We start from the raw sequence: 25,436 nt of genomic DNA, 5'->3' as shown, positions 1-25,436 counted from the left end.
CTGGAGACAGCGGATGATGTGGCCCTGTGCAGCCTCCTGATGTTCTAGTCGGGCTGCCAGTTCTTGCATCGGCCTGGCCGCTTGATCCTGGTCTCCGGCTGGATTCATTAGGTCAGTGCTTACTGTCACAACTGAGGGCCTGAGCTGACGGGAGGCAGCCTCAGTTGTAGGGGCTGAGATGTACCGGAACCTGGGAGGTTGTATCAGACCCCTGGACATGTAAGTAACATGAATAATAACTGCCCGAAGGCGTGACCACGACAACTTGGATAAAAGTCAATGATGTTTATTATGACAACTCCGCAACACAGCAGCAGTAAAAGAAAACGTAAAAGTCAGCAAAGAATAAATACAGTTCCTGGGTACTACAGGATGGCAGGAGCCACAGGGCACTGGTAGTGTGAGATAGTTCTTATGATCTTCTAGATGGAAAGTCCTTACCAGGCCCGACTGTAGCAATGGAGATAACCCAGGATTGTGCCAGCTGGTGTTCCAGGAAAAGCTGGGTTGCTGAAGATAAAACAGCTGCTGTGGATACTGGCTGGAACCAGACTGTTGTTAGCACGGAGTGGATACTGGCTGGAACCAGTTAAATAATAAATGAACTTGGGAGCGATGAAATATGAACTGAAATGTAGAACTTGAGAGCGGAGAAATAATAATACCGGTGGAGAGTGGTAAAGTGTAGAAAGGACACCGGCCCTTTAAGGGAAGCTGTACTCTGCTGGAAGCTGAGCTGGAAGCAGGTAATGTTGTAGCTGGAAACAGATGAATCCACAATGGATTGGAGAGTCAGGCTACACCGCAGGTGGAATGCTGGTGCGGGTCTCTATGGTGGAAGTCTTGAGACAGGAGCTGGAACCTGGAAGACAATCACAGGAGAGAGACAAACAGGAACTAGGTTTGACAACCAAAGCACTGACGCCTTCCTTGCTCAGGCACAGTGTATTTATACCTGCAGCAAGGAAGGGATTGGCTAGGCAATTATGCAGATTATCAATACTGAGAACAGATTGGTGGAAATGATCAGCTGACAGAATCCAAGATGGCTGCGCCCATGCAGACACTTGGAGGGAAGTTTGGTTTGTAATCCATGTGGTAATGAAAACAGTAATGGCGGCGCCGGCCACCGGAGACAGGAGGCGCCAGGCTGACAGATGCACATCCAACCACGCGGACACAGCGGTGGCCGCGGCTGACGTAATCGCCACTCAGACACTCTGCATGCAGAAGTTCAGGGACGGCGGCGGAGGCCGCGGGAGACGCCATGCCAGGTGTAATATGGCGTTTACTGTGACAGCGTCCCAGAGTGACAGGAGAGGATACAGGAATGTACACATCAGGATAACAGATGGAATCCGGTCCTGGAGCGCTGAGCCAGCCTTAGGAGGCATCTGATGGGTAAGAAATGGCGTCCAGATACCCGGATCGTGACAGAGGGTCGCACACATCCTACAGCACCTCAACTGTTTCTGTGTGAGACTCTGTCCCTGCTCTCAACTATTTTGCCTCTGTAAGGCTTGAAATGAACAAAATGCATAGCTGTACTGTATGTGGATGTGTTTGCTTTCTGAGAAAGTGTGGTGTAAATTCATATACATAAGATACACTATGCAAACTGGTGGATTGCTCACTTCACACCAGTCATAGAGAGTGAAATTAATTTGTATAGGAGTACTGGCACCAATTTTGTAGCAGTCCCAGCACTACCAACTACCAACCCTACTGGTGTTTTGGGGGCAATTATATTGCTGAATTCCCTCTAGAAATCCCAATTTGGGGCTGGTGCAATTTATACGCCAAGTAATTTTGGAACCCCTAAATTGGTCTAACTTAATGTAGAAAGGTTTTCCTATCCTCACCTCTGGCAGTTACCCGTCTCTACTTCCATATTGTTTCTCTTATGGGGCCTATATTTACAAAATGTGTGGTTAAACTCATGTATTATAATTAGAGATGAGCGGTTTCGGTTCTCCGAGAACCGAACCCCCCCGAACTCCACGTGGTTTACACAGGTCCGAGGCAGGCTCGGTTGTTCCCGCCTGACTCGGAAAACCCGAACGAGGGAAAGCGTCATCATCCCGCTGTCTGATTCTCGCGAGATTCGGATTCCATATTAAGAGCCACGCGTCGCCGCCATTTTCACTCGTGCATTGTAGAGAGAGCAGAGAGGACGTGGCTACATTCTCTCAGTGGCAAATCTCAATATCAGTGCTCATTATCAGTGCTTACTTATTGCTGCTCAGTAATACTAGTAGTGTGTCTCTCTTGTGCTGCATCTTGCTGCTCAGTGTCAGTTCTCAGTAGTATCCTCATCAGTGCTCAGTATCACTGCTCATTGTCTTGTGCTGCATTGTGGTGCTCAGTAATACTACAGTACATTACCTAATATACTAGTCCAGTGTCTTGTGCTGCATCTTGCTGCTCAGTGTCAGTTCCCTAGTAGTATCATCATCAGTGCTCAGTATCACTGCTCATTGTCTTGTGCTGCATTGTGGTGCTCAGTAATACTACAGTACATTACGAATATACTAGTCCAGTGTCTTGTGCTGCATCTTGCTGCTCAGTGTCAGTTCTCAGTAGTATAATCATCAGTGCTCAGTATCACTGCTCATTGTCTTGTGCTGCATTGTGGTGCTCAGTAATACTACAGTACATTACTTATATACTAGTCCAGTGTCTTGTGCTGCATCTTGCTACTCAGTGTCAGTTCTCAGTAATATCATCATCAGTGCTGAAGCTACTGTCACTAGTCATGGCAGAGATGATGAAATGCCATCAACGTCGTCTGCCAAGGCCGATGCCCAATGTCATAGTAGAGAGCATGTAATCCAAAAAGCAAAAGTTCAGTAAAATGACCCAAAAATCTAAATTAAAATTGTCTGAGGAGAAGCGTAAACTTGCCAATATGCCATTTACAACACGGAGTGGCAAGGAACGGCTAAGGTCCTCTCCTATGTTCCTCATGACTAGTGGTTCAGCTTCACATGACGATGGAAGCACTCATCCTCCCACTAGAAAAATGAAAAGAGTTAAGCTGGCAAAAGCACAGCAAAGAATTGTGCGTTCTAAATCACAAATCCCCAAGGAGAGTCCAAATGTGTCGGTGGGTGCGATGCTTGACCTTCCCAACACTGGACGGGAAGGGGTGGCTCCTTCCACCATTTGCACGCCCCCTGCAAGTGCTGGAAGGAGCACCCACAGTCCAGTTCCTGATATTCAAATTGAAGATGTCACTGTTGAAGTACACCAGGATGAGGATATGGGTGTTGCTGGCGCTGAGGAAGAAATTGACTAGGAGGATTCTGATGGTGAGGTGGTTTGTTTAAGTCAGGTACCCGGGGAGACACCTGTTGTCCGTGGGATGATTAAGGCCATTGACATGCCTGGTCAAAATATCAAAAAAATCACCTCTTCGGTGTGGAATTATTTCAACAGAAATGCGGACAATAGGTGTCAAGCCGTGTGTTGCCTTTGTCAAGCTATAATAAGTAGGGGTAAGGACGTTAACTACCTAGGAACATCCTCCCTTATACGTCACCTGGAGCGCATTCATCAGAAGTCATTGACAAGTTCAAAAACTATGGGTGACAGCGGAAGCAGTCCACTGACAACAAAATCCTTTTTTCCTTTTATACCCAAGCTCCTGCAAACCACACCACCAACTCCCTCAATGTCAATTTCCTCCTTAGACAGGAACACCAATAGTCCTGCAGGCCATGTCACTGGCAAGTCTGACGAGTCCTCTCCTAACTGGGATTCCTCCGATGGATCCTTGAGTGGAACGCCTACTGCTGCTGGCGCTGCTGTTGTTGCTGGGAGTCGATCGTCATCCCAGAGGGGAAGTCGGAAGACCACTTGTACTACTTCCAGTAAGCAATTGACTGTCCAACGGTCCTTTGTGAGGAAGATGAAATATCACAGCAGTCATCCTGTTGCAAAGCGGATAACTCAGGCCTTGACAACTATGTTGGTGTTAGACGTGCGTCCGGTATCCACCGTTAGTTCACAGGGACTTAGAGAATTGCTTGAGGTAGTGTGTCCCCAATACCAAATCCCATCTAGGTTCCACTTCTCTAGGCAGGCGATACCGAGAATGTACACAGACGTCAGAAAAAAAGTCACAAGTGTCCTAAAAAATGCAGTTGTACCCACTGTCCACTTAACCACGGACATGTGGACAAGTGGAGCAGGGCAGACTAAGGACTATATGACTGTGAAAGCCCACTGGGTAGATGTATTGCCTCCCGCAGCGCAGAATCCCGCAAACGCCAACTCAATCCTAGGCAGGCTACGCTTTGTATCACCGCTTTCCATAAGAGGCACACAGCTGACAACCTCTTACAGATACTGAGGAACATTATCGCAGATTGGCTTACCCCAATTGGACTCTCCTGGGGATTTGTGATATCGGACAACGCCACCAATATTGTGCGTGCATTACATGTGGGCAAATTCCAGCACGTCCCATGTTTTGCACATACAGTTAATTTGGTTGTGCAGAATTTTTTTAAAAACGACAGGGGCGTGCTGTCGGTGGCCCGAAGAATTGCGGGCCACTTTCGGCATCCAGCCACCGCGTGCCGAAGACTGGAGCGCCAACAAAGACTCATGAACATGCCCTGCCATCAGCTGAAGCAAGAGATGGTAACGAGGTGGAACTCAGCCCTCTATATGCTTCAGAGGATGGAGGAGCAGCAAAAGGCCATTCAAGCCTATACATCTGCCTACGATATAGGCAAAGAAGGGGGAATGCACCTGACTCAAGCGCAGTGGAGAATGATTTCCATGTTGTGCAAGGTTTTCCAACCCTTTGAACTTGCCACACGTGAAGTCAGTTCAGACACTGCCAGCCTAAGTCAGGTCATTCCCCTCATCAGGCTTTTGCAGAAGCAGCTGGAGAGATTGAAGGAGTAGCTAAAACAGAGCGATTCCGCAAGGCATGTTAGACTGGTGGATGGAGCCCTTCATTCGCTCAACCAGGATTCACGGGTGGTCAATCTGTTGAAATCAGAGCACTACATTTTGGCCACCATGCTCGATCCTAGGTTTAGCGCCTACGTTGTATCTCTCTTTCCGGCAGACACAAATCTGCAGATGTTCAAAGACCTGCTGGTGAGACAATTGTCAAGTCAAGCGGAACGTGACCCACCAACAGCTCCTCCTTCATTTTCTACCTCCACTGGAGCTGCTAGGAAAAGGATAAAATTTCCAAAACTACCCACTGGCGGTGATGCAGGGAAGTCAGGAGCAAGTGCTGACATCTGGTCTGGACTGAAGGACCTGCCAACGATTACTGACAGAAAAAATGGTGGAGGATTATATGAGTGACAGCATCCAAGTAGACATGTCAGACAGTCTGTACATATACTGGCAGGAAAAAGAGGCAATTTGGAGGCCCTTGCACAAACTGGCTTTATTTTACCTAAGTTGCCCCCCCTCCAGTGAGTACTCCGAAAGAGTGTTTAGTGCAGCCTGTAACCATGTCAGCAATCGGCGTAGGAGGTTACTTCCAGAAAATGTGGAGAAGAGGATGTTCATCAAAATGAATTATAATCATTTTCTTCGTGGAGACATTTACCAGTAATTGCCTCCAGAAAGTACACAGGGACCTGTGATGGTGGATTCCAGTGGGGACGAATTAATACTCTGTGAGGAGGAGGATGTACACAGTGAAAGGGGTGAGGAATCGGGGGATGAGGATGAGGTGGACATCTTGCCTCTGTAGAGCCAGTTTGTGCATGGAGAGATTGATTGCTTCTTTTTTGGTGGGGGCCCAAACCAACCAGTCATTTCAGCCACAGTCGTGTGGCAGACCCTGTCGCTGAAATGATTGGTTTGTTAAAGTGTGCATGTCCTGTTTATACAACATAAGGGTGCTGTTTGGGAACTATTTTTTTTAAGTGCCATCCTGTCTGACATTGCAGTGCCACTCCTAGATGGGCCAGGTGTTTGTGCCGCCCACTTGGGTCGCTAAGCTTAGTCCTCCAGCGACCTCAGTGCAAATTTTAGGACTAAAAATAATATTGTGATGTGTGAGGTGTGAGGTGTTCAGAATAGACTGGAAATGAGTGGAAATTATGGTTATTGAGGTTAATAATATTATAGGATCAAAATGACCCCCAAATTCTATGATTTAAGCTGTTTTTGAGGAGTTTTTATTTAAAAAACACCCGAATCCAAAACGCATCTGAATCCGACAAAAATTCTTAAGGGAGGTTTTGCCAAAACGCGTCCGAATCCAAAACACGACCTCGGAACCGAATCCAAAACCAAAACACAAAACCCGAAAAGTGTCCGGTGCACATCTCTAATTATAATTAGTGTCTACCTAACTACAACATTTAGTAGAATGTCATAAAATCTGACAATGCAGGGTCAAATGTTGGTAACACATGATCATGCTCAAGAACCATACACAGAATTGCCCAAACCATGCCCATATTTAGAGATTTGATAATCCTAATTGTGAATCAGTAATAATTGTCCCACTAAATTTGCCAACCTGTAATCGCATCTTAAAATAATAAAACAAATGCACACAAAAATTGGTAGTAAAGTAGGCGGTGTTAGGGCAGGAATACAAATGTTTAAAGTAAAAATGATACAAATGGTGTACCGGAAGATCTGTAGCTATTAAGAAAGGCATACCATCTCTTCATTACACTAGCTTGCACAACATATTCCTAGTAATCCAATGAAAAATGTATTACTGTTGTTATTTTACCACTTTAAAGAAACTTTTCATTTTAGTCTTGGGTTAAGAGTGAATGAAAAAAAAAAGCCAATATATAATTTGTATGGTTTTGTAGAGAAAATCAAAAATACTGTAGATGAGCCTAAAAGAGAAAAATAGATAAAAGGGAAAGAACAGTCTCTAACATATTTATATCCTTCTGAATAAACGGCCTCCAAAACTAACACAGTATTCTAGATGTGGCTGTGTAACATTCCCGGGGTTGGCAGGGTATGTCTAAGTGGTTGAGAGAGGTATCACAGGTGTTGGGTGACTATGTGGCTGACCTTTCCCCTGAAATTTTGTTCCCCATACCTTGTTTCATAATACCATGCTCAGAAAGGTAGGAAAGATTGATACAAAGTCACGAACCAGAAGTGAGTCAGAAAATCAAACAGGAATTCTTTTTATTAATCTGCAATGAACTCTGGATTTGGGATGATTGGTTAATTAAATAACATTACATGAATGGTAAATCACAAAAAGAAGACTTTGACATACAAGAAAAACAGGACTATGCAATTTTTCTACAGTTCTCACCACAAAAGATCATTCAATTTGCAAAAGACAAGTTATTAGAGTCTTTTATAAGAAGAATTCCGATCAGGACGAGAAACAATTGAATCACAAAATTAACATAAAATCATTGGAATCAGGAAAAACAAATCAGACACTGCATTCCATTCTATAATGTGACCATAAGAAGAACAATAACAATACGTTTCAGTAGTCCTAAATACTGACTTTCTATCTTTTCCTAGCCAAGGTAGCAAGTACCTTCACAGGCAAAGTCCATTGGAGCTCTTATTAAAGTTTGTTGTGCCACAGTGTGTCAACGGGGGAAATGGGCACGCAGCAATTGAGGGGATCCTGGGATGGGAAATGTTGATACAACTCAGTACTTTATCTCAAAGAAGATGTACCTAGCAAAGGAAAAGCAATGTCCCATGATCATGGCACTTATGTTACAATAAAGGGGCTTTTGTATGGAACAGTCTCTTCAGTTACAGGGCTTGATCAACACTTGCATAATTAGCTCAGTCCTTCTAGCAATAACGATCTGTCTGCATTGTACAAACTCAGTCCTTTAGCACAGATATGTATCTTATCCTTGCGTTTAAACTCTGCTCTGGAGCACAAACATTTCTCTTGAACTTGTAATAAACTCAGTCCTGGCTTAGCACTCCTTCTATGGGTCTTAGCTAGTACAATATGGCACTGCTGGCTGAACCCTTCTTAATCACTGGCTTGTTTGTGATGCAGGTAGTGGAGGCTGAAAAGTAGACTTGCCTGTGGCTGGCTGTCAGTTTCAAACAGTAATCACTCAGACCCAGGGAATGGAATTTCAAGCTGGCTGTTCCCGCTGTAATGGATCTTCACTCTCTCCCACTAGATGGCTGCAGCATCCACACCTATCACAAGGCCTGTTGATGGCCGGTCCTCCGGCTGCGGCATCTCAACACCCTCTCTCCAGCAACACTCTCCGGCAGTACCCACTGCCCTCCTTAACAATGCTGCTCTCACCACCCAGTATCCTGCGTCTCTCTTCAGCTTACAGCTCTTGCTCTGCTCTGCATTCCTCCATCTGTCAGCACACACCACACTCTCCACCTTCTTCCTAGCACACCTCACCTCTGCCAGCAGCCTCTCGCCATTCAGCTTACTCTCCTGAGGCCACATGACCAGACCCAGGGCTGCAGCTAACTCCTCCTGCCTCAGCACTTCTAATGGTGCTGCGGAGCTCTAACAAAGGCTTCTTAAAGGGACACACACACAGTTCCAGAGTGCCACAGCTGTACCAGTGACTTATACAGTGGCATTATTACTTTCTTTCTGCTACTGATTCCTCTCCCAATGCAACCAAGCATCTCACTTGCTATTCTCATTGCTTTGTTACATTGCTTACCTGCCTTTAAGTCACCTGAAAGTGACTCCTAGATACCTTTCCTTCTCAGTAATTTTTATTATGGTGGCATTAATACTATGTTTAGCTTTTGGGTTTTTGAGACTTAAGCATATGAGTTTTCATTCTTTAGCATTAAACTGTAGTTGCCACACGCTTGACCATTTCTATAGTCTACCTTGATCATCAACTCTTTTTTTTTACCTCTCCTGGTGTGTCTACCCTGTTGTATACCTTTCTGTAATCTGTAAAAAGGCATACAGTACTTTCCCTACAATAATGTACCATTTGCAATGTCACCAATGAAGATATTACAAAGCACTGGTCCAAGTAGATCTGTGAGGTACTTTATCATGTGAATGCAATTCATTTATACAACCCTATCCTTCAACCAAGATCTTATCCATTCAATCATCTTAGAATCTAATCCCAAGCTTTTAAGGTTATTTAACAGTCTGTGATGAGTGATATTGTTAAAACCCTTACTATAGATAGGCTACATCTATGACCCTCCCACTGATCTATTTCTTTAGTCAGTCAAAAAAGCCAATAAGATTTGTTTGACATGATATCCCCCCAGTTAAGCCCTGCTGTTTAGGATTCTGTAAGCTGCCAGATTTGAGATATTCTACAACTCTTTCTTCTAAGAGTTTCTCCATCAATTTCCCTATTACTGATGTAAGGCTTAATAACATCAGTAATAGGGGAGACTCGCACTCTCTGTTTTTAGTCTTATTATTCCTCCTTTTGTTTCTCACCTTTATCTTATATACTTAAAAATGTCTTCATTTTTGAGTCTTCTTATATTCCTAAATGTCTTCTTTTTACTTTCACATTACTTGCTACTTATTTTGCATGCCTTCCAAGTTACTCCACTCTGGCAAAATATCACTTTCACATTTCCCATCCCTACAAAATCAGCCTTCCTAAAATCAAACACCTTTGTTTTTGTGTGGGACGAGTCGTTTTCTGTCTTTAAACTAAACCATACTGCTTGATGATCACTGGATCCCAGGTTCTCATCCACATTTACTTTTACAGATATTCTGCCATCATTTGTAAGTATTAAGGGGGTAATTCAGAGTTTCAGACCTGATCGCTCGCAAGCTGTTTTTTGCAATCCTGCGTTCACATAGTCGCCGCCCACCGGGGAGTGTATTTTAGCTGTGCAAGTGTGCGATCGCATGTGCAGCCGAGCGGTACAAAAACATTTTGTGCAGTTTCTGAGTAGCCCAGGACTTACTCAGCCGCTGCGATCACTTCAGACTGTCCGGGACCGGCATTGACGTCAGACACCCACCCTGCAAATGCTTAGGAACGCCTGCATTTTTCCAACCACTCCCAGAAAATGGTCAGTTGACACCCACAAACAGCTTCTTCCTGTCAATCAGCTTGCGGTCACCCGTGCAAATGGATTATTTGCAGAAACCCATCGCAGGGCAATGAACCGCTTTGTAGCTGTGCGACAGGCCTGCGCATTGCGGTGCATATGCATGCGCAATTCTGACCTGATCGCAGTGCTGCAAAAAACGCTAGCTAGCGATCAGGTCTGAATTACCCCCTAAGTCTACTATTGCATCTTTATGAGTGAGCTCCCTCATCTATTGCAGGAGGGATGCTCTCTGCAAGGAATTCAGAATGTCCCTACTTCTAGTGTAATTTGCATCAGGCCATTTTAGTGATGTCCTGCAATAGGTTGCCATCTAGTTCCTTTTTCCTGACCCTGTGTCTGTATATCAACCCCAATACGAAGAATCGCATTCTCCCCTGTTTCTATGGTCAACCAAAGAGCCTCAGTTTTTTTCTTCAATCATTTGCATTAAGGTAGTATTTATATTTTTTTCATATACATTGCTACCCCTCCTCCGATTATTCCCCCTCTGTCCTTCCTAAATAAAGTATACCCTGGTATAACTATGTTACAATCATGCTTCTCACTGCTGCTTGACTCCATAATAGCCGCAATATCCAGATCATCCCTTGTCATAACTGCAATTAGTTCTGGGTTTTTGTTTCCTAAGCATCTAGCATTTGCACAGATACTGTAGCGCTAAGAGTTTTGTTTGTGCATCTGCAATTCCTAACAACAGTATGTTCATCTCTCTGCCTATGGTTATTGTGTTGTGATCTCCATTGTCTTCTGTTGCTGTGGATATGCTTTCTGTTTCATTTACCTGCAGAAGCAATGGGGTAAACTAAGACGGGAGTTCTCTTTAAGATGGGATGTTGCCCATAGCAACCAATCAGATTCTAGTAATCATTTATCTAGCACCTTCTAGAAAATAATATCTGGAATCTGGTTGCTATGGGCAACATCCCATCTTAAATAGAACTCCCATCTTAGTAAATTTACCCCAATATCTCTTGGTTGGGGGAGAAGATTGCTTTATTCCTGTTTAGTCACTGCCCCACTCTGATAGTTTAAATAGTTTATAATGTAGCATCCAAACTGCTCAATTAGGGATACATTTACTAAGGTGGGAGTTTTTTTTTTATAACTGGTGATGTTACTCATAGCAACCAATCAGATTATACTTAAATTTTATCTAGCTACTTCTAGAAGATAATAGATAGAATCTGATTGGTTGCTTTGGGCAACATCGCCAGTTCAAAAACTCCCACTTTAGTAAATTTACCCCATAGTGTTCTGGTTCCCATTGAAGATGGGTGCAAGCCATCACTTTTGTGTAAGCCCCTATCTTATCAGATGGCATGATTATGGTCTGTCAATCTAATTCTCTCCTCATGACACCACTTCTTTAGCCACACATTGAAGTTTCTGATGCAATAAGTTCTTTCTTCACCTCTGTGTACTGCCAATACTGCTGAACAAATGACAATGGTTGTCACCTGCTTTAGAGCAGTCTCTGTTTTAGTCTGCATGGGACTGAAATTTCTAGATGATTCAGGCACATGAAAAACAGAGGACCTCCATCTATATGGACGACTAGCCCCATACCAACTGGCACTTGTACATTAAACAAAAACTAAAACCAGGAATGAAAGTGTGGGTGGTATTATAAAGGGCGAGATATAAAAAAAACTTTTAATTTACTAACAAATATGTTTCTCTAATTCAGGAAAGTTCATTGTAAATCATTATATAATTCCTATAAACGACATACATTCTCTTGTATGTAAATGTATGTAAATAAAATATTGTATTAATGATGACAAGTTCTAAAGGGAATATGTTTTTTCACAGGTTTGTGGAACAGTTTGGGACTTTCCCTGTGAGATTGCACCTTGTGGAGGCGCTTTATGCCGAGATAAGTTTGGAAAGAGAAAATGTGGAGGGCCAAACTGTAATGGAGCTGTTTCACTGGCAAAAGATAGCCTGGAGAAAGCAAAGGAATCAGATGCTAAATTAAAGAGTGTTGTAATTCATCTCCTTGATGCTGAAAAACAGGTAATTATTTTGTAAATTTAACCATTGTAAATGTTACACTGGAAAACAGTGCAAATTTTTTCACAAACAGTGACATAGAGACAGTATTTAAATTATTGCAGTCTTTATACAGTATATATTATATAATCTGTAACTGTATCCATCTAACAGTTGCATATTTCTCCTGACTGCCTGATGCCTAAACATAGCCTCCCTTCTCCCCTATGCTTACAGTATATCGACTGTTCCCTCCTGTTAGCAGGAAGGGACAGAGATAAGAGAGAGAGAGATTGAATCAAAGGATAGATATAGAAACACAGGATGAGTGTCAGGATTCATTCTGCAGCGTGCAGGTACTCACCGCGGCGCTGCGCTGCCTTGGCCTGGCAGGGGTTCCGTTCCTCCATGTGCGAGAGTGGCGTGTCTCTGGTGAGGTGTCATGGTGTTTTCTTCGGGGGTTCAGGGGTCCCACAGTAATCCCACTGGCTCTATTCACTGGGTGCAGCCATATTGGATTCCATCAGATGATTGCTGATCCACCTGTGGGAGTCCACCCTTTGCTCAACTGATTGTCACCTCCAATTTCAGCCCAGCCCAGGTTATAAAAGGTGCTAACGGTGCAGCAGCAACTCACCTGAACAACATTGCATTTCTAGCCACGTCTCAAGGCTCCTGACTACAAGCAGTCAACCTCCCGGATCCTATCTTTATGTGATCGGTATACTAACACTCCAGCCGTTCTTAGTCTGGTATTTGCTGCATTGTACCAGTATTACCCTAGCCAGTCTCAGTCCGGTATCTGCTGTATAGTACCAGTATTTCTCCAGCTGGTCCCAGTCCGTTATCAGAAGCCAAGCCGGTTTCAGCCCAGTACCAGTATTCCTCCAGCTGGTCACAGTCCGGTATAAGAAGTCAAATGATTCCAGCCTGGTATCAGTAATCTTCCAGCCATCCCCAGTCCAGTATCAGAAGCCATGCTCGTCCCAGTCTGGTATCAGTAGCCAAGCCATTTCCAGCCTGGTACCAGTGTTCCACCAGTTGGTCCCAGTCTGTTATCAGAAGCCAAACTGGTTCCAGCCCGGTACCAGTGCTCCACCAGCTAGTCCCAGTCCGATATCAGAAATCAAGCCGGTTCCAGCCCGGTACTAGTGCTCCACAAGCTAGTCCCACTCCGATATCAGAAATCAAGCCAGTTCCAGCCCGGTACCAGTATTCTTTCAGTGGGTCCCAGTTCAGATTCAAATTCTTTAACTGTTCTATTAAGAAGAGCTATATTTGGCCACCCCATTCCCAGCCATTTGGAACTGCAGATGAGCAGGCATTTAGAACCCCCACAAATAATCCAAAGTCCGCAAATGTAATAGTGAGAATGGACAGATACTGTATATGAGTGTGAGATGGAGGTAGAGTTGAGAATGAGGGGGGAGTGGGGCAAAGATGATAAAAAAGGTCATAGGGGATTAGAGCTGAGAGAGATGGGGAATGGGGGACTGAAATGAGACAGAGTTGGGAGGAGGAAATGGAGAGATGAGTGAGAGGGAAAAACTGCTGGGGACAGAGATGAGAGAGTCAAAGTGGCAAGTGCAGAGATGAAAAGTTAGAAGGGGAAAGAGATGAGTGAAAAAGACAGATAAGGGAGGGAGGACAGATATGAGAGAGAGAGAGAGAGAAAGAGACATACAGTACATACGGGGAGAGAGGGGACAGGCAGGACAGAGAGACAGAAGGGGGAAGGGGGCAGAGATGCAAAAGTGGGGGAAGATAAAGGGAAAAAAGCATGTTATGCTGAGCATAATAATTAGAGACCCAACAATAGGCGGGACCAAAATTCTAGTTTTAATATTAAGTAATATAAAATTGTTAATTGGTAAAAGAAATGCAAGGTCCCTTTGGGGCCTTGTGTCTCCGTGAAATGTTACTGGTATGAAAGAAGGATTTTTTTCTTGCAAATATCCAAGCCTTGTCTAAGCATGGTGGTAAAGCGATAGCACAAACTATCATTTTACTATTTACTCTTTGCTGCAAGATAATCTTTTAAATTGACCCAATACATAATTTCTTATTGCTGTGATACGTGCCAACAAGAAATGATAGCTATTGGGGCAAAAAATACAGGGAATGGTAAATCTGCCAACAAGTGTGAAACTAGTTTTTGCTACCTTAAGGATTGGCCCACTTAGGAATAGTTTCTTTTTCTTACCTGGCTGGGGATTATAAGAACAAGAAGAAAAATAAAGTAATCTGACCAGTAAAACACACATTTAAAAAACACACTTGATTCCTGAAACAAATGTGCTCTGTTTTAGATTGAGAACATAAGGCGACTGGCAGAAGACACAAAGTTAAAAGCCTCAAGATTGAACAAAACATTAAGTAAAGCAATGACTCGTATAGAAGCTGACAAAACGCGCTCAAAAGAGCTTATAAAGAATGTTAAAGATTTTCTATTAGGTACGTGTTATTATTTTTCTATACAGTGGCCAACATGAATATCTTGTCATATGTATACTGTTTTTGTAGCAATTAAACACTATCTTAAATACGGGAAATATTGCACCAGATTGACTATTATGTTTTCAGAGTAGTTGGTGTTAGCTATCATATTCAAATCCTCTGATCTGTTTTACTCATGGATATGCAATGGCCCCACCCCATCCTCTAGGGGTCAGATTGGCGGAGCAGGACAAAAGATAAACACGGGGGCGTGGTTTGCTTCAATAGAAACTACACCAAGATTTACCTAATGGTTAGCCAAGCATCTGTGGTGAGTGGCCACACCCCTTAATTATGGGCTCCTACCACTGCATTTTCACGGCAGGCCCTTCATGCCCCAGTCTGACATTGGTTCCATGTATTAAGTTACTTGCTTTATATATAAGAGTGCAAGTTGATGTTAATTGACAGTAAACAAAATAACAATCACTTTTGTGTTCTGGAGTATTAAGAAAACTTGAAAGGGTGTAAGTATGAATGACATTGAGATTACATTTGTAGCAGCTTAAATTGCCATCTGGACTTTTGTTCAGCAAAAGTTCACCCCCCACATCCTACTTCCCAGTGCTATAAAGAATGCTGTGAGATTGAATCATTTCTATTTAAAGATATGTTATGTGGTCTTTCGTTAAAATACTGTACATAGGAAATTATTGCAATTGAGAAGTTTGTGACTTTTCTTGTTCACTCATACCAAAATGGATAATTGAGTTTGGGTCAATCTACTGTACATTATTTAAAACACTGAGTCGAGCAACTTTAGAACTAATTAAAATATATACTGTAATATAAAATAAACAAAAATATAATGGGGCTGTCCGTTTGGCAGACTGATCTTCCGGTTTTAAGCACTGCACATGCTCCGCAGCTGAGCAAACATAATTATGAGCCATATACAATCCACAGTCTCCCACTCTACGGAACATGGAATACAGTATTAATATGTATGCGTATAGTATAGACTGTATCAAACATATTTAAATAATACACTGCTCAAAAAAATAAAGGGAACACTAAAATAACACATCCTAGATCTGAATGAATGAAATATTCTTATTAAATACTTTGTTCTTTACATAGTTGAATGTGCTGACAACAAAATCACACAAAAATTATCAATGGAAATCAAATTTATTAACCCATGGAGGTCTGGATTTGGAGTCACCCTCAAAATTAAAGTGGAAAAACACACTACAGGCCGATCCAACTTTGATGTAATGTCCTTAAAACAAGTCAAAATGAGGCTCAGTAGTGTGTGTGGCCTCTATGTGCCTGTATGACCTCCCTACAACCCACACAAGTGGCTCAGGTAGTGCAGCTCATCCAGGATGGCACATCAATGCGAACTGTGGCAAGAAGGTTTGCTGTGTCTGTCAGCGTAGTGTCCAGAGCATGGAGGCGCTACCAGGAGACAGGCCAGTACATCAGGAGATGTGGAGGAGGCCGTAGGAGGACAACAACCCAGCAGCAGGACCACTCCTTTGTGCAAGGAGGAACAGGAGGAGCACTGCCAGAGCCCTGCAAAATGACCTCCAGCAAGCCACAAATGTGCATGTGTCTACTCAAACGATCAGAAACAGACTCCATGAGGGTGGTATGAGGGCCCGACGCCCACAGGTGGGGGTTGTGCTTACAGCCCAACACGTGCAGGATGTTTGGCGTTTGCCAGAGAACACCAAGATTGGCAAATTCGCCACTGGTGCCCTGTGCTCTTCACAGATGAAAGCAGGTTCTCACTGAGCACGTGACAGACGTGACAGAGTCTGGAGACGCCAAGGACAACGTTCTGCTGCCTGCAACATCCTCCAGCATGACCGGTTTTGCAGTGGGTCAGTAATGGTGTGGGGTGGCATTTCTTTGGGAGGCCGCACAGCCCTCCATGTGCTCGCCAGAGGTAGCCTGACTGCCATTAGGTACCAAGACGAGATCCTCAGACCCCTTGTGAGACCATATGCTGGTGCGGTTGGCCCTGGCTTCCTCCTAATGCAAGACAATGCTAGACCTCATGTGGCTGGAGTGTGTCAGCAGTTCCTGCAAGACGAAGGCATTGATGCTATGGACTGGCCCACCCGTTCCCCAGACCTGAATCCAATTGAGCACATCTGGGACATCATGTCTCGCTCCATCCACCAACGCCACGTTGCACCACAGACTGTCCAGGAGTTGGTGGATGCTTTAGTCCAGGTCTGGGAGGAGATCCCTCAGGAGACCATCCGCCACCTCATCAGGAGCATGCCCAGGCATTGTAGAGAGGTCATACAGGCACGTGGAGGCCACACACACTACTGAGCCTCCTTTTGACTTGTGTTAAGGACATTACATCAAAGTTGGATCAGCCTGTAGTGTGTTTTTCCACTTTAATTTTGAGTGTGACTCCAAATCCAGACCTCCATGGGTTAATAAATTTGATTTCCATTGATAATTTGTGTGTGATTTTGTTGTCAGCACATTCAACTATGTAAAGAACAAAGTATTTAATAAGAATATTTCATTCATTCAGATCTAGGATGTGTTATTTTAGTGTTCCCTTTATTTTTTTGAGCAGTGTATAAATAAGTGGTCAGGAAAAGGTTAAACATACTATAAAAAATAAAGACACAAATATATTAGAACCAGCTCAAATTATGGCAATAGCAATAGTATATAATATGATTACTAGAGCTGCCGCCGCATCATGCAGTTTAAGGGACAGAGCAGAGCTGCTACACATGCCCAGTGGTAGCAGCTTCTTCTACCAAGTTTGCTGCATGTGAGTCCTGAATCGGTAAACTGGACCAGAGTGTAGCTACCAGGAAGAAGAGACAGGGGCCTTACCATGAGGTGGGAGAATGTGTGCTTAGAAAGTGCAGTACTGGTTCTAATATATTTGTGTCTTTATTTTTTATAGTATGTTTAACCTTTTCCTGACCACTTATTTATATTATTTAAATATGTTTGATACAGTCTATACTATACGCATACATATTAATACTGTATTCCATGTTCCGTAGAGTGGGAGACTGTGGATTGAATTTTGGAAACCCCCCTCTTGATATCCTGCGTTTGCCACTGGGGGTGGTTTCTAGGTCTAACCCTCTCTCTCTCCCCCTAGAGCCTAACCTTTTGCCCCCCCCCCCTTCCCCCATCCCCCCATCCCGGGCCCTAGCCCTAAAATCTACCCCAATACTTTCGGGATGGCAGCTGTCGGTTCTCCAGCACCTGTCTCCTGGGTGGTCTACCGAGTGGTGTCGGGATTACGGCATCGGTCCCATGACCACCGGCATGCTGGTGCTGGGATGGTAAACGCATCCCATGCCTACAATGTGTAACTGCAATATTAACACCTGCAAACACAGAATTTCCAACAGTTCTTAGCAAAAATCTTGGAGCACATGTGCAGGGATTCACGTTTTGAAGACACAAATGCTTTGCATTGGTTCTGCTCAAATATAATCCTCAGTTATATTAGCAAATTTGTAGATAATGTGCCAAGGGTTGTTTCACTATTAACTGTCTATTTACATGTAGACAGTGTAACCGTTTATCAATGCCGAGGCAAGAAGGTACAAGGTGGAGGTATAATTAAGAAGCCACAGGAAGTCGGTAAGTATTATTGAATATAAAATGTGTACGAAATATCTAATACAATATGTTGTTTATGAATAACAGTGCTTTATGGTTTTTAAAATTTTCACCAAATACATTTTATAAATTCATTGTACATATATATTTATTTCTAAGAATAGATCATTTGGAAATAGTGCAAGTTTCATTTCCCATCCTCCTACATTATTATTATTATTATTATTATTATTATTTTGTATTATTGATGAAATACAGACATTTCATATGTAATATATAGCAACATCAAATTATTTACATACAATAACATGGCACCCACCGCACCCCCCCCCCCCCCCCCCCCCCCGAGGGCCTTAACCCTAATTCGGGCCGGGTACCTGCCTACGGGATGTTGGCTGTCAGTGTTCCAGGAGGGTCTCCTGAGTGGTGTAGGAATTCCGGTGTCAATCACATGACCGCCAGAATGCCGAATGCATACCAATAACACAAGTCACAGTGTTTCCATTAATGAACTTAACCCATTTAGCAAATATTTGTACAGTACTTACATTTCAAAGCACTTACCAGATGTGTCCACTTACATCTTTGCTTTTTGACAAATTTGGCACACCATGCAAAACACGGCTAAGCTGTTTTTCACGAGAAGTGAGTGGATAAATTTTAACATTTTTGGTTTGCCATAATAGAATATGTATAAAGTAACATATTAAAGAAGCAAATTAAGAAAAATCACAAGGCATGACTAAATTTCTGAGTCTATAGCATGCAAAACTGTGCCATACATGGATATAGCAAAGATGTATGTGGAGTGGACACATCTGTATTTTATCAATTCACTAAGCCGAATAGTGTAAGAGACGTAAAGCAAAACCACAGGCGGTACAGGTCTGATAACCTGGCAGAGTAAAACACATTCAAAATATAATATAGTAATCTTGTGCTGAAAAGAGAATCCAGCTGTATTTAGTTAGCAGAGTCTTGGCGCAGCATTTTTTTATTTATCTTTGTTAATTGTCATAATATAAGAAATAAAAAGTTGATGCTTAATTCTAATAAACTCCATTATTTAAAAAAAATAGTAAAATTGCTGCTGAAGCATGACTTCCAATTGACATGATGTTATTCTCTTTGCAGATGCTACTCTAGACCCAGAAGAAATAGAGAAAATAGCTAAAGACGTTCTTGCTATTACGCTACCAGCAGCCCCTTATGATTTAATTAACATGCTGAACAAAATGAAAAAGTATTGTGATGATTACAATCAAAACAAGAAAAATTTGCAAAGCCAACTAGATAGAGTAAAGAAACTCACTCAGCAAGCAAAGGATGCCAAGTAAGAATAACATGTTACTGTATATTTTGTGGCCAGGGGTGTACCTACATTTTTGAGATCCTGAAGCTTGAACTGTTATGGTGGCCCCTTTGCAACCAGCAACTATAGGGCATTATCCAACTAGGTCCAAAGGGCCTTGCTGCCCTTGCAAGGACCTCAAGACCCAAATGGCGGAGAACAGGGTGATGGGGTGGATTCCTTGAAAATGGGCCATACAGTAAGCCCGTTCCCACCAACAGATATGGTTGGTGATTGGGTGAGAGAGTCTGCGGGGCAGGTCTGGTTACAGCACTCCCCTTCCCCCAGCTCCCTTAATGTCTATCTCTTACAGCACCCCCCACTCTTCAATATTCACCTCACAGAACCCCCACTTCATTGATCACATCATTGATTCCTCCTTCTCTTTAATAATCACCTGACAGAACACAGCACTCAGTGGCAGCAAAAACTACCTTATTAGACGCCTCCTTGTCCCAGGCTCATTCTCACCTTTCATTGTTCCCAGCCTCCTTTCTAGGATGAGCCCTCTCAGGCTCTGCCATTCCTGGGAATGTCACAAAGAGAAGTTCTACAGGCTGTTGGGAATTGTAGTTTAAACCGGACACACATTTCACGCTATTTACATAGCGCAAATCACAGAGCTAGACTGCAACTCCCAGCAGCTCCCACAGTACTAAGCAACGCTAGTTGTCATGGTGTCATTGGTGACACGCTATAACCATACAGTACATAAAAACAAGAGGTGAAAATGCCCCCCTCCGGGATCAGGGCCCCTGAAGGTTAAGCTTCATTAGTTTCATAGAAGATCCACCCCTGCTAATTGCTAGTGGATTCAGAGCTCTTCAGACGGGAGCCCTGGCACTCAGAATCCCGATACTTAGAATAAAGACAGCAGGATCCAGATGGTCAGAATCCTGACAGATCCCAAAGGTAAGTAGTACCCTGGTGCTGAGGCACTAGGGGGACCCCTTCAGACTGGAGGAGTTTAGGGTAGAGTAGTTAAAAAGACATAATAAGCACGACCCCTCAAAATAAAATAAGCCTTACAACAGCAGTTCAAAAGGATATTTTAAACTCTGGGGACCATAAAAATCATAGACAACCACTATGGTGTATTGGATATTGTCTAACACTGTAATCTGTTTATTTAGCAAAGTGGCTGATTTAAAATTATATAACATTAAGAACTCATACATTACACAGTGATACTTTCTTGAGGGGTCAGTGTCATTAATGGGAAATCTATGGATAGAAGTGCAAGAACTAAGGGAATAAAAAACTCATTTGATACAACTTCATATTTTAAACTGGACTATAGTATTCTGGTGGGCATCAATTATAGATTAATGTTAATGACCATATAGCGCCAGTTACTGTATCAAACAGTTCAACAATAACCACAAAAATAAAACATGATTTGATGCATATTTACAAGTCCCACTCTGTGTAGCAGAATTGCTGAATTATTTTATTTGAAATTCTGTAAAGTAAGATAAGTGATTTATTGTTCAATATGTTACATTTGTTAATTTCATGATTGTAGAAAATGTATAAATGATATGGATGATCATATTGTATTTTAGAAAAGCTGTTGAAAAACTTCCAAATGGAGATGAGGTTCGAAATAATTTAAAACAAACTGAAAATGCTCAGAAGAAAACCATCAATTTACTAAAAAATATAAATAAGGATATCCAAGATATCAGAAATAAACTTTCACAGGTATTGAAAAGTTTTATTGCTGCAGATATTTAATTTCATTTTATATTGTATATTTTAATAATACACTGTAGTTACCATAATATATGAAATTGACTAACAAAGAATTTTGGCTAAATTTAATACAGAAACATTGGACTTTGTATTGAATTAAATTACCTCTTTAAACTGCTGATGATGTCGCATATAGTAAATTTATGATTTAGTTTATGCTATATGAAGAGCAATCTATATAGTTAATAGCAGGGCCAGCTCCAGGCCTACTGGCACCCTGAGCGCGAAAAATGTCCAAGCGACCCCCATCCTCCCCAATGCGCGCACCGAAGGCACGTGTGCTCCTAGAAAAGTGGGAGTGGCCTCACAACTTTATATTATCAGATTATAAATAAATATATTTTCACCCCCCCTCTACACACACAATTAGCAGCCTTACACATAACGCCCACAGTAGTGTACTTTACACATAATGTATCCATTATAGTGTTAAGGGCCCTACACATTTGGCGATCTGCCGCCGAGCTGCCCGACGGTGGATACGGCCGATGGGCGACCCGGCGGCGGGGGGGCAGTGAAGTTTCTTCACTCCCCCCATCACCCGGCTTCATAGCAGTGCAGGCAAATATGGACGAACTCGTCCATATTGGCCTGCATGCACAGGCGACGGGGCACGAGCGATGAACGAGCGCGGGGCCACACATTACTCATCGCTGGTGCCTCCACTCTCAAAGATATGAACAGTAGAACGAGATCGTTCATATCTTTGAGTATTATCTTCCAGTGTGTAGGGCCTATTAGATACACATAATGACCCCAGTAGTGCAGTGCCAGATACACATACACCCCCGGTAGTGCCAGATACACATACATCCCTAGTAGTGCCAGATACACATTATATGCCCCCCAGCAGTTCCAGATACATATTATATGCCCCCACAGTGCCAGATACATATTATAGGCCCCCACAGTGCCAGATGCATATTATATGCCCCCACAGTGCCAGATACATATTATGTGCCCCCACAGTGCCAGATACACATAATATGCCCACAGCAGTGCCAGATACACATAATATGCCCCCAGCAGTGCCAGGTACATGTAATATGCCCCCACATTGTGCCCCACAGTATATTCCCCTACAGTGTCAGATACACATATGCCCCAGCAGTGAAGTGCCAGATACACATTATATGCCCCACAGTGCCAGATAACATAATATGCCCCACAGTGCCAGATACACATACTGTAATATGCTCCCACACTGTCAGATACACATGTGCCCCCACAGTGCCAGATACACATGTGCCCCCACAGTGGCAGATACACATATGTCCCCACATTGGGGGTAATACTGAGTTGATCGCAGCAGGATTTTTGTAAGCAGTTGGGCAAAACCATGTGCACTGCAGGGGAGGCAGATATAACATGTGCAGAGAGAGTTAGATTTGGGTGTGGTGTGTTCAATCTGCAATCTAAATTGCAGTGTAAAAATAAAGCAGCCAGTATTTACCCTGCACAGAAACATAACCCACTCAAATCTAACTCTCTCTGCACATGTTATATCTGCCTCCCCTGCAGTGCACATGATTTTGCCCAACTGCTATCAAAAATCCTGCTGCGATCAACTCAGAATTACCCCCATTGTCAGATACATGTGCCCCCAGAGTGCTAGATACACGTGCCCCCAGAGTGCCAGATACACGTGCCCCCCAGAGTGCCAGATACACGTGCCCCCCAGAGTGCCAGATACACGTGACCCCCAGAGTGCCAGATACACGTGACCCCCAGAGTGCCAGATACACGTGCCCCAAGAGTGCCAGATACACGTGCCCCCAGAGTGCCAGATACACGTTCCCCCAGACTGCCAGATATATGTGCCCCTAGAGTGCCAGATACATGTGCCTCCCCAGAGTGCCAGATACACGTGCCCCCAGACCGCCAGATATACGTGGCCCGAGACTGCCAGATACACATGCCGCCTGTATTGCTGCTCATCACCGCAGGGCCTCTCCTGCTGCTGCCGTGCCGTTGCTTCCATGTGAGGGTAGGAGAGTGCAGGGTGCTCCTCTCCTTCCCCTCACTCCCGTCTCCGGCGGCTCCCTGCCTGAAATCAACAGCCGGTCCATCAGCAAGTCAAAGCTTGTGGTCTGGCAGCAGCTGCCGCTGCCAGTCTGCGAGCTCTGATTGCGTGACGGACTGGCGGCTGATTTAAAATTCTGGCCCTGTGCAGCCACTCCTAAGGAACGTGCCAGGAGCTGGCCCTGGTGAGTAGGTGACCCCACCAGCTAACCTCTGTTACTTGAATCTGTGAACTATTCATTAATCTGAGAATCAGTGTAAGAATCACTACCACACCCTGCTGATTTTGCCCTGTGAGCTGTCCACCATTCTATTAAATCATTAAGGATGGACCATCTAAAGAATATTTTACAGGTTATGAAAATCTAAAGAATAATTCAGACATTTGCTTTGCACCTAGAATAACTAAGATGCTTAACTTGTAAATCATGGGCCTGCTTCAGAGGTAGATGCTAATCACTTCACTTCTGCAGAAGATATGCAAATGTTGCAGGTATTTTGTACAGAGATACCCACTACCAGAAACCCCCTTCATCTTGGAAAGTGGCTCAAATTATAACAACAGTAGCAATGGTATGTAATGTAAACATTGGTCTTTTTAAACATTGGAGACGGTATGGAGTACAGTATTAATAGTTAACACTATAGATGGTCTATAGTATAGGCTGTATCAAACATACTGTATTTAAATAATATAAATAAGATAAGTGGTCAGGAAAAGGTTAAACATACCATAATAAATAGACAAACATAATAAAATCAGTACTGCACTTTCTAAGCACACATTCTTTCACCTCATAGTAAAGCTCCTGTCTCTTCTTCCGGTTAGATACTCTCTGGTCCACATCATACAATTTAAGGGACAGAGCAGAGATGCTGCACATGCCCAGTGGTAGGTGCTTCTTCTACCAAGTTTGCTGTGTGTGTCCTCAATCAGTACACTGGACCAGAGAGTATCTAACAGGAAGAAGAGACAGGAGCCTTACTATGAGGTGGGAGAATGTGTGCTTAGAAAGTGCAGTACTGGTTCTATTATGTTTGTGTATTTATTATGGTATGTTTAACTTTTTCCTGACCGCTTATATACATTTAAATATGTTTGATACAGCCTATACTATAGACCATCTATAGTGTTAACTATTAATACTGTATTCCATACAATATCCAATGTTTAAAAAGACCAATGTTTACATTAATGTCCAGAGTCGTTACTAGGTTCATCTCTTGCTCTCCCAGACTCCCGCACTTGCTCCAATGTTCAGCAGAGTGGGAGATTGTGGATTGAATTTGGAAAACCCCCCTCTAGGAATCCTTCGTTTGCCACTGACTGCCAGCTTCTCAGATCCACTGCTTGCATACAGAAATGTAGCATTGGATAAACATTGGTCGCACCATCAGACATCTAAGCTACTCTCTATAGCTATTCCGATGCAACTAAGACACCGGGACCATCAAAACTGCATCTGAAGACATACACCCCTGAAATGGTTGCAACACGCCTTTATTTTATTTTCCACTCCCCCATTACCTCCTCCAAAAGGTCAATGCCTGTCAATTACTCTTAATTCTAAACTCAGATGCATGAGTAGTAGCAAAAAGACCAGCCATCTGCGAAAATATCAGAATTGCGTCCACCCCTGAATGACATGGAAGGTTAGGAAGCTGCATTGCTGGTCATTTATCACTCCTTATGTGTCTCAATTTTATCTCTTGTTAAGGCTTAATACATTTGGGCCATTGTCTCTGTGGTGTCACAACTGAGGGCCTGAGCTGACGGGAGGCAGCCTCAGTTGTAGGGACTGTCACAACTGAGGGCCTGAGCTGACGGGAGGCAGCCTCAGTTGTAGGGGCTGAGGTGTAATGGAACCTGGCAGGTTGTATCAGACCCCTAGACATGTAGAAGAATTGCCCGAAGGCGTGACCACGACAACCAGGAATAAAAGTCAATGATGTTTATTTATGACAACTCCGCAACACAGCAGCAGTAAAAGAAAACGTAAAAGTCAGCAAAGAATAAATACAGTTCCTGGGTACTACAGGATGGCAGGAGCCACAGGGCACTAGTAGTGTGAGATAGTTCTTATGATCTTCTAGATGGAAAGTCCTTACCAGGCCCGACTGTAGCAATGGAGATAACCCAGGATTGTGCCAGCTGGTGTTCCAGGAAAAGCTGGGTTGCTGAAGATAAAACAGCTGCTGTGGATACTGGCTGGAACCAGACTGTTGT

The 25,436-nt window shown here is 43.3% G+C and overlaps 1 protein-coding gene across 1 annotated transcript in view; it reads left to right on the top strand.

Annotated features, from left to right (window-relative positions):
* LAMB4 (laminin subunit beta 4) overlaps positions 1-25,436 on the top strand; it is a 260,547-nt gene that overhangs the window by 207,742 nt on the left and 27,369 nt on the right. Inside the window, exons 28-32 of the mRNA XM_063929992.1 lie at positions 11,845-12,048; positions 14,334-14,478; positions 18,028-18,102; positions 19,216-19,414; positions 20,998-21,136. Coding sequence (XP_063786062.1) covers positions 11,845-12,048; positions 14,334-14,478; positions 18,028-18,102; positions 19,216-19,414; positions 20,998-21,136 — 762 coding nt within the window. The remainder of the gene's footprint in view (positions 1-11,844; positions 12,049-14,333; positions 14,479-18,027; positions 18,103-19,215; positions 19,415-20,997; positions 21,137-25,436) is intronic.

Source organism: Pseudophryne corroboree, chromosome 6 (assembly GCF_028390025.1).
Source record: "Pseudophryne corroboree isolate aPseCor3 chromosome 6, aPseCor3.hap2, whole genome shotgun sequence".
Lineage (NCBI taxonomy): Eukaryota > Metazoa > Chordata > Amphibia > Anura > Myobatrachidae > Pseudophryne > Pseudophryne corroboree.
The sequence above is the reverse complement of the archived record's forward strand: the minus strand, read 5'-3'. Positions and strand labels throughout refer to the sequence as shown.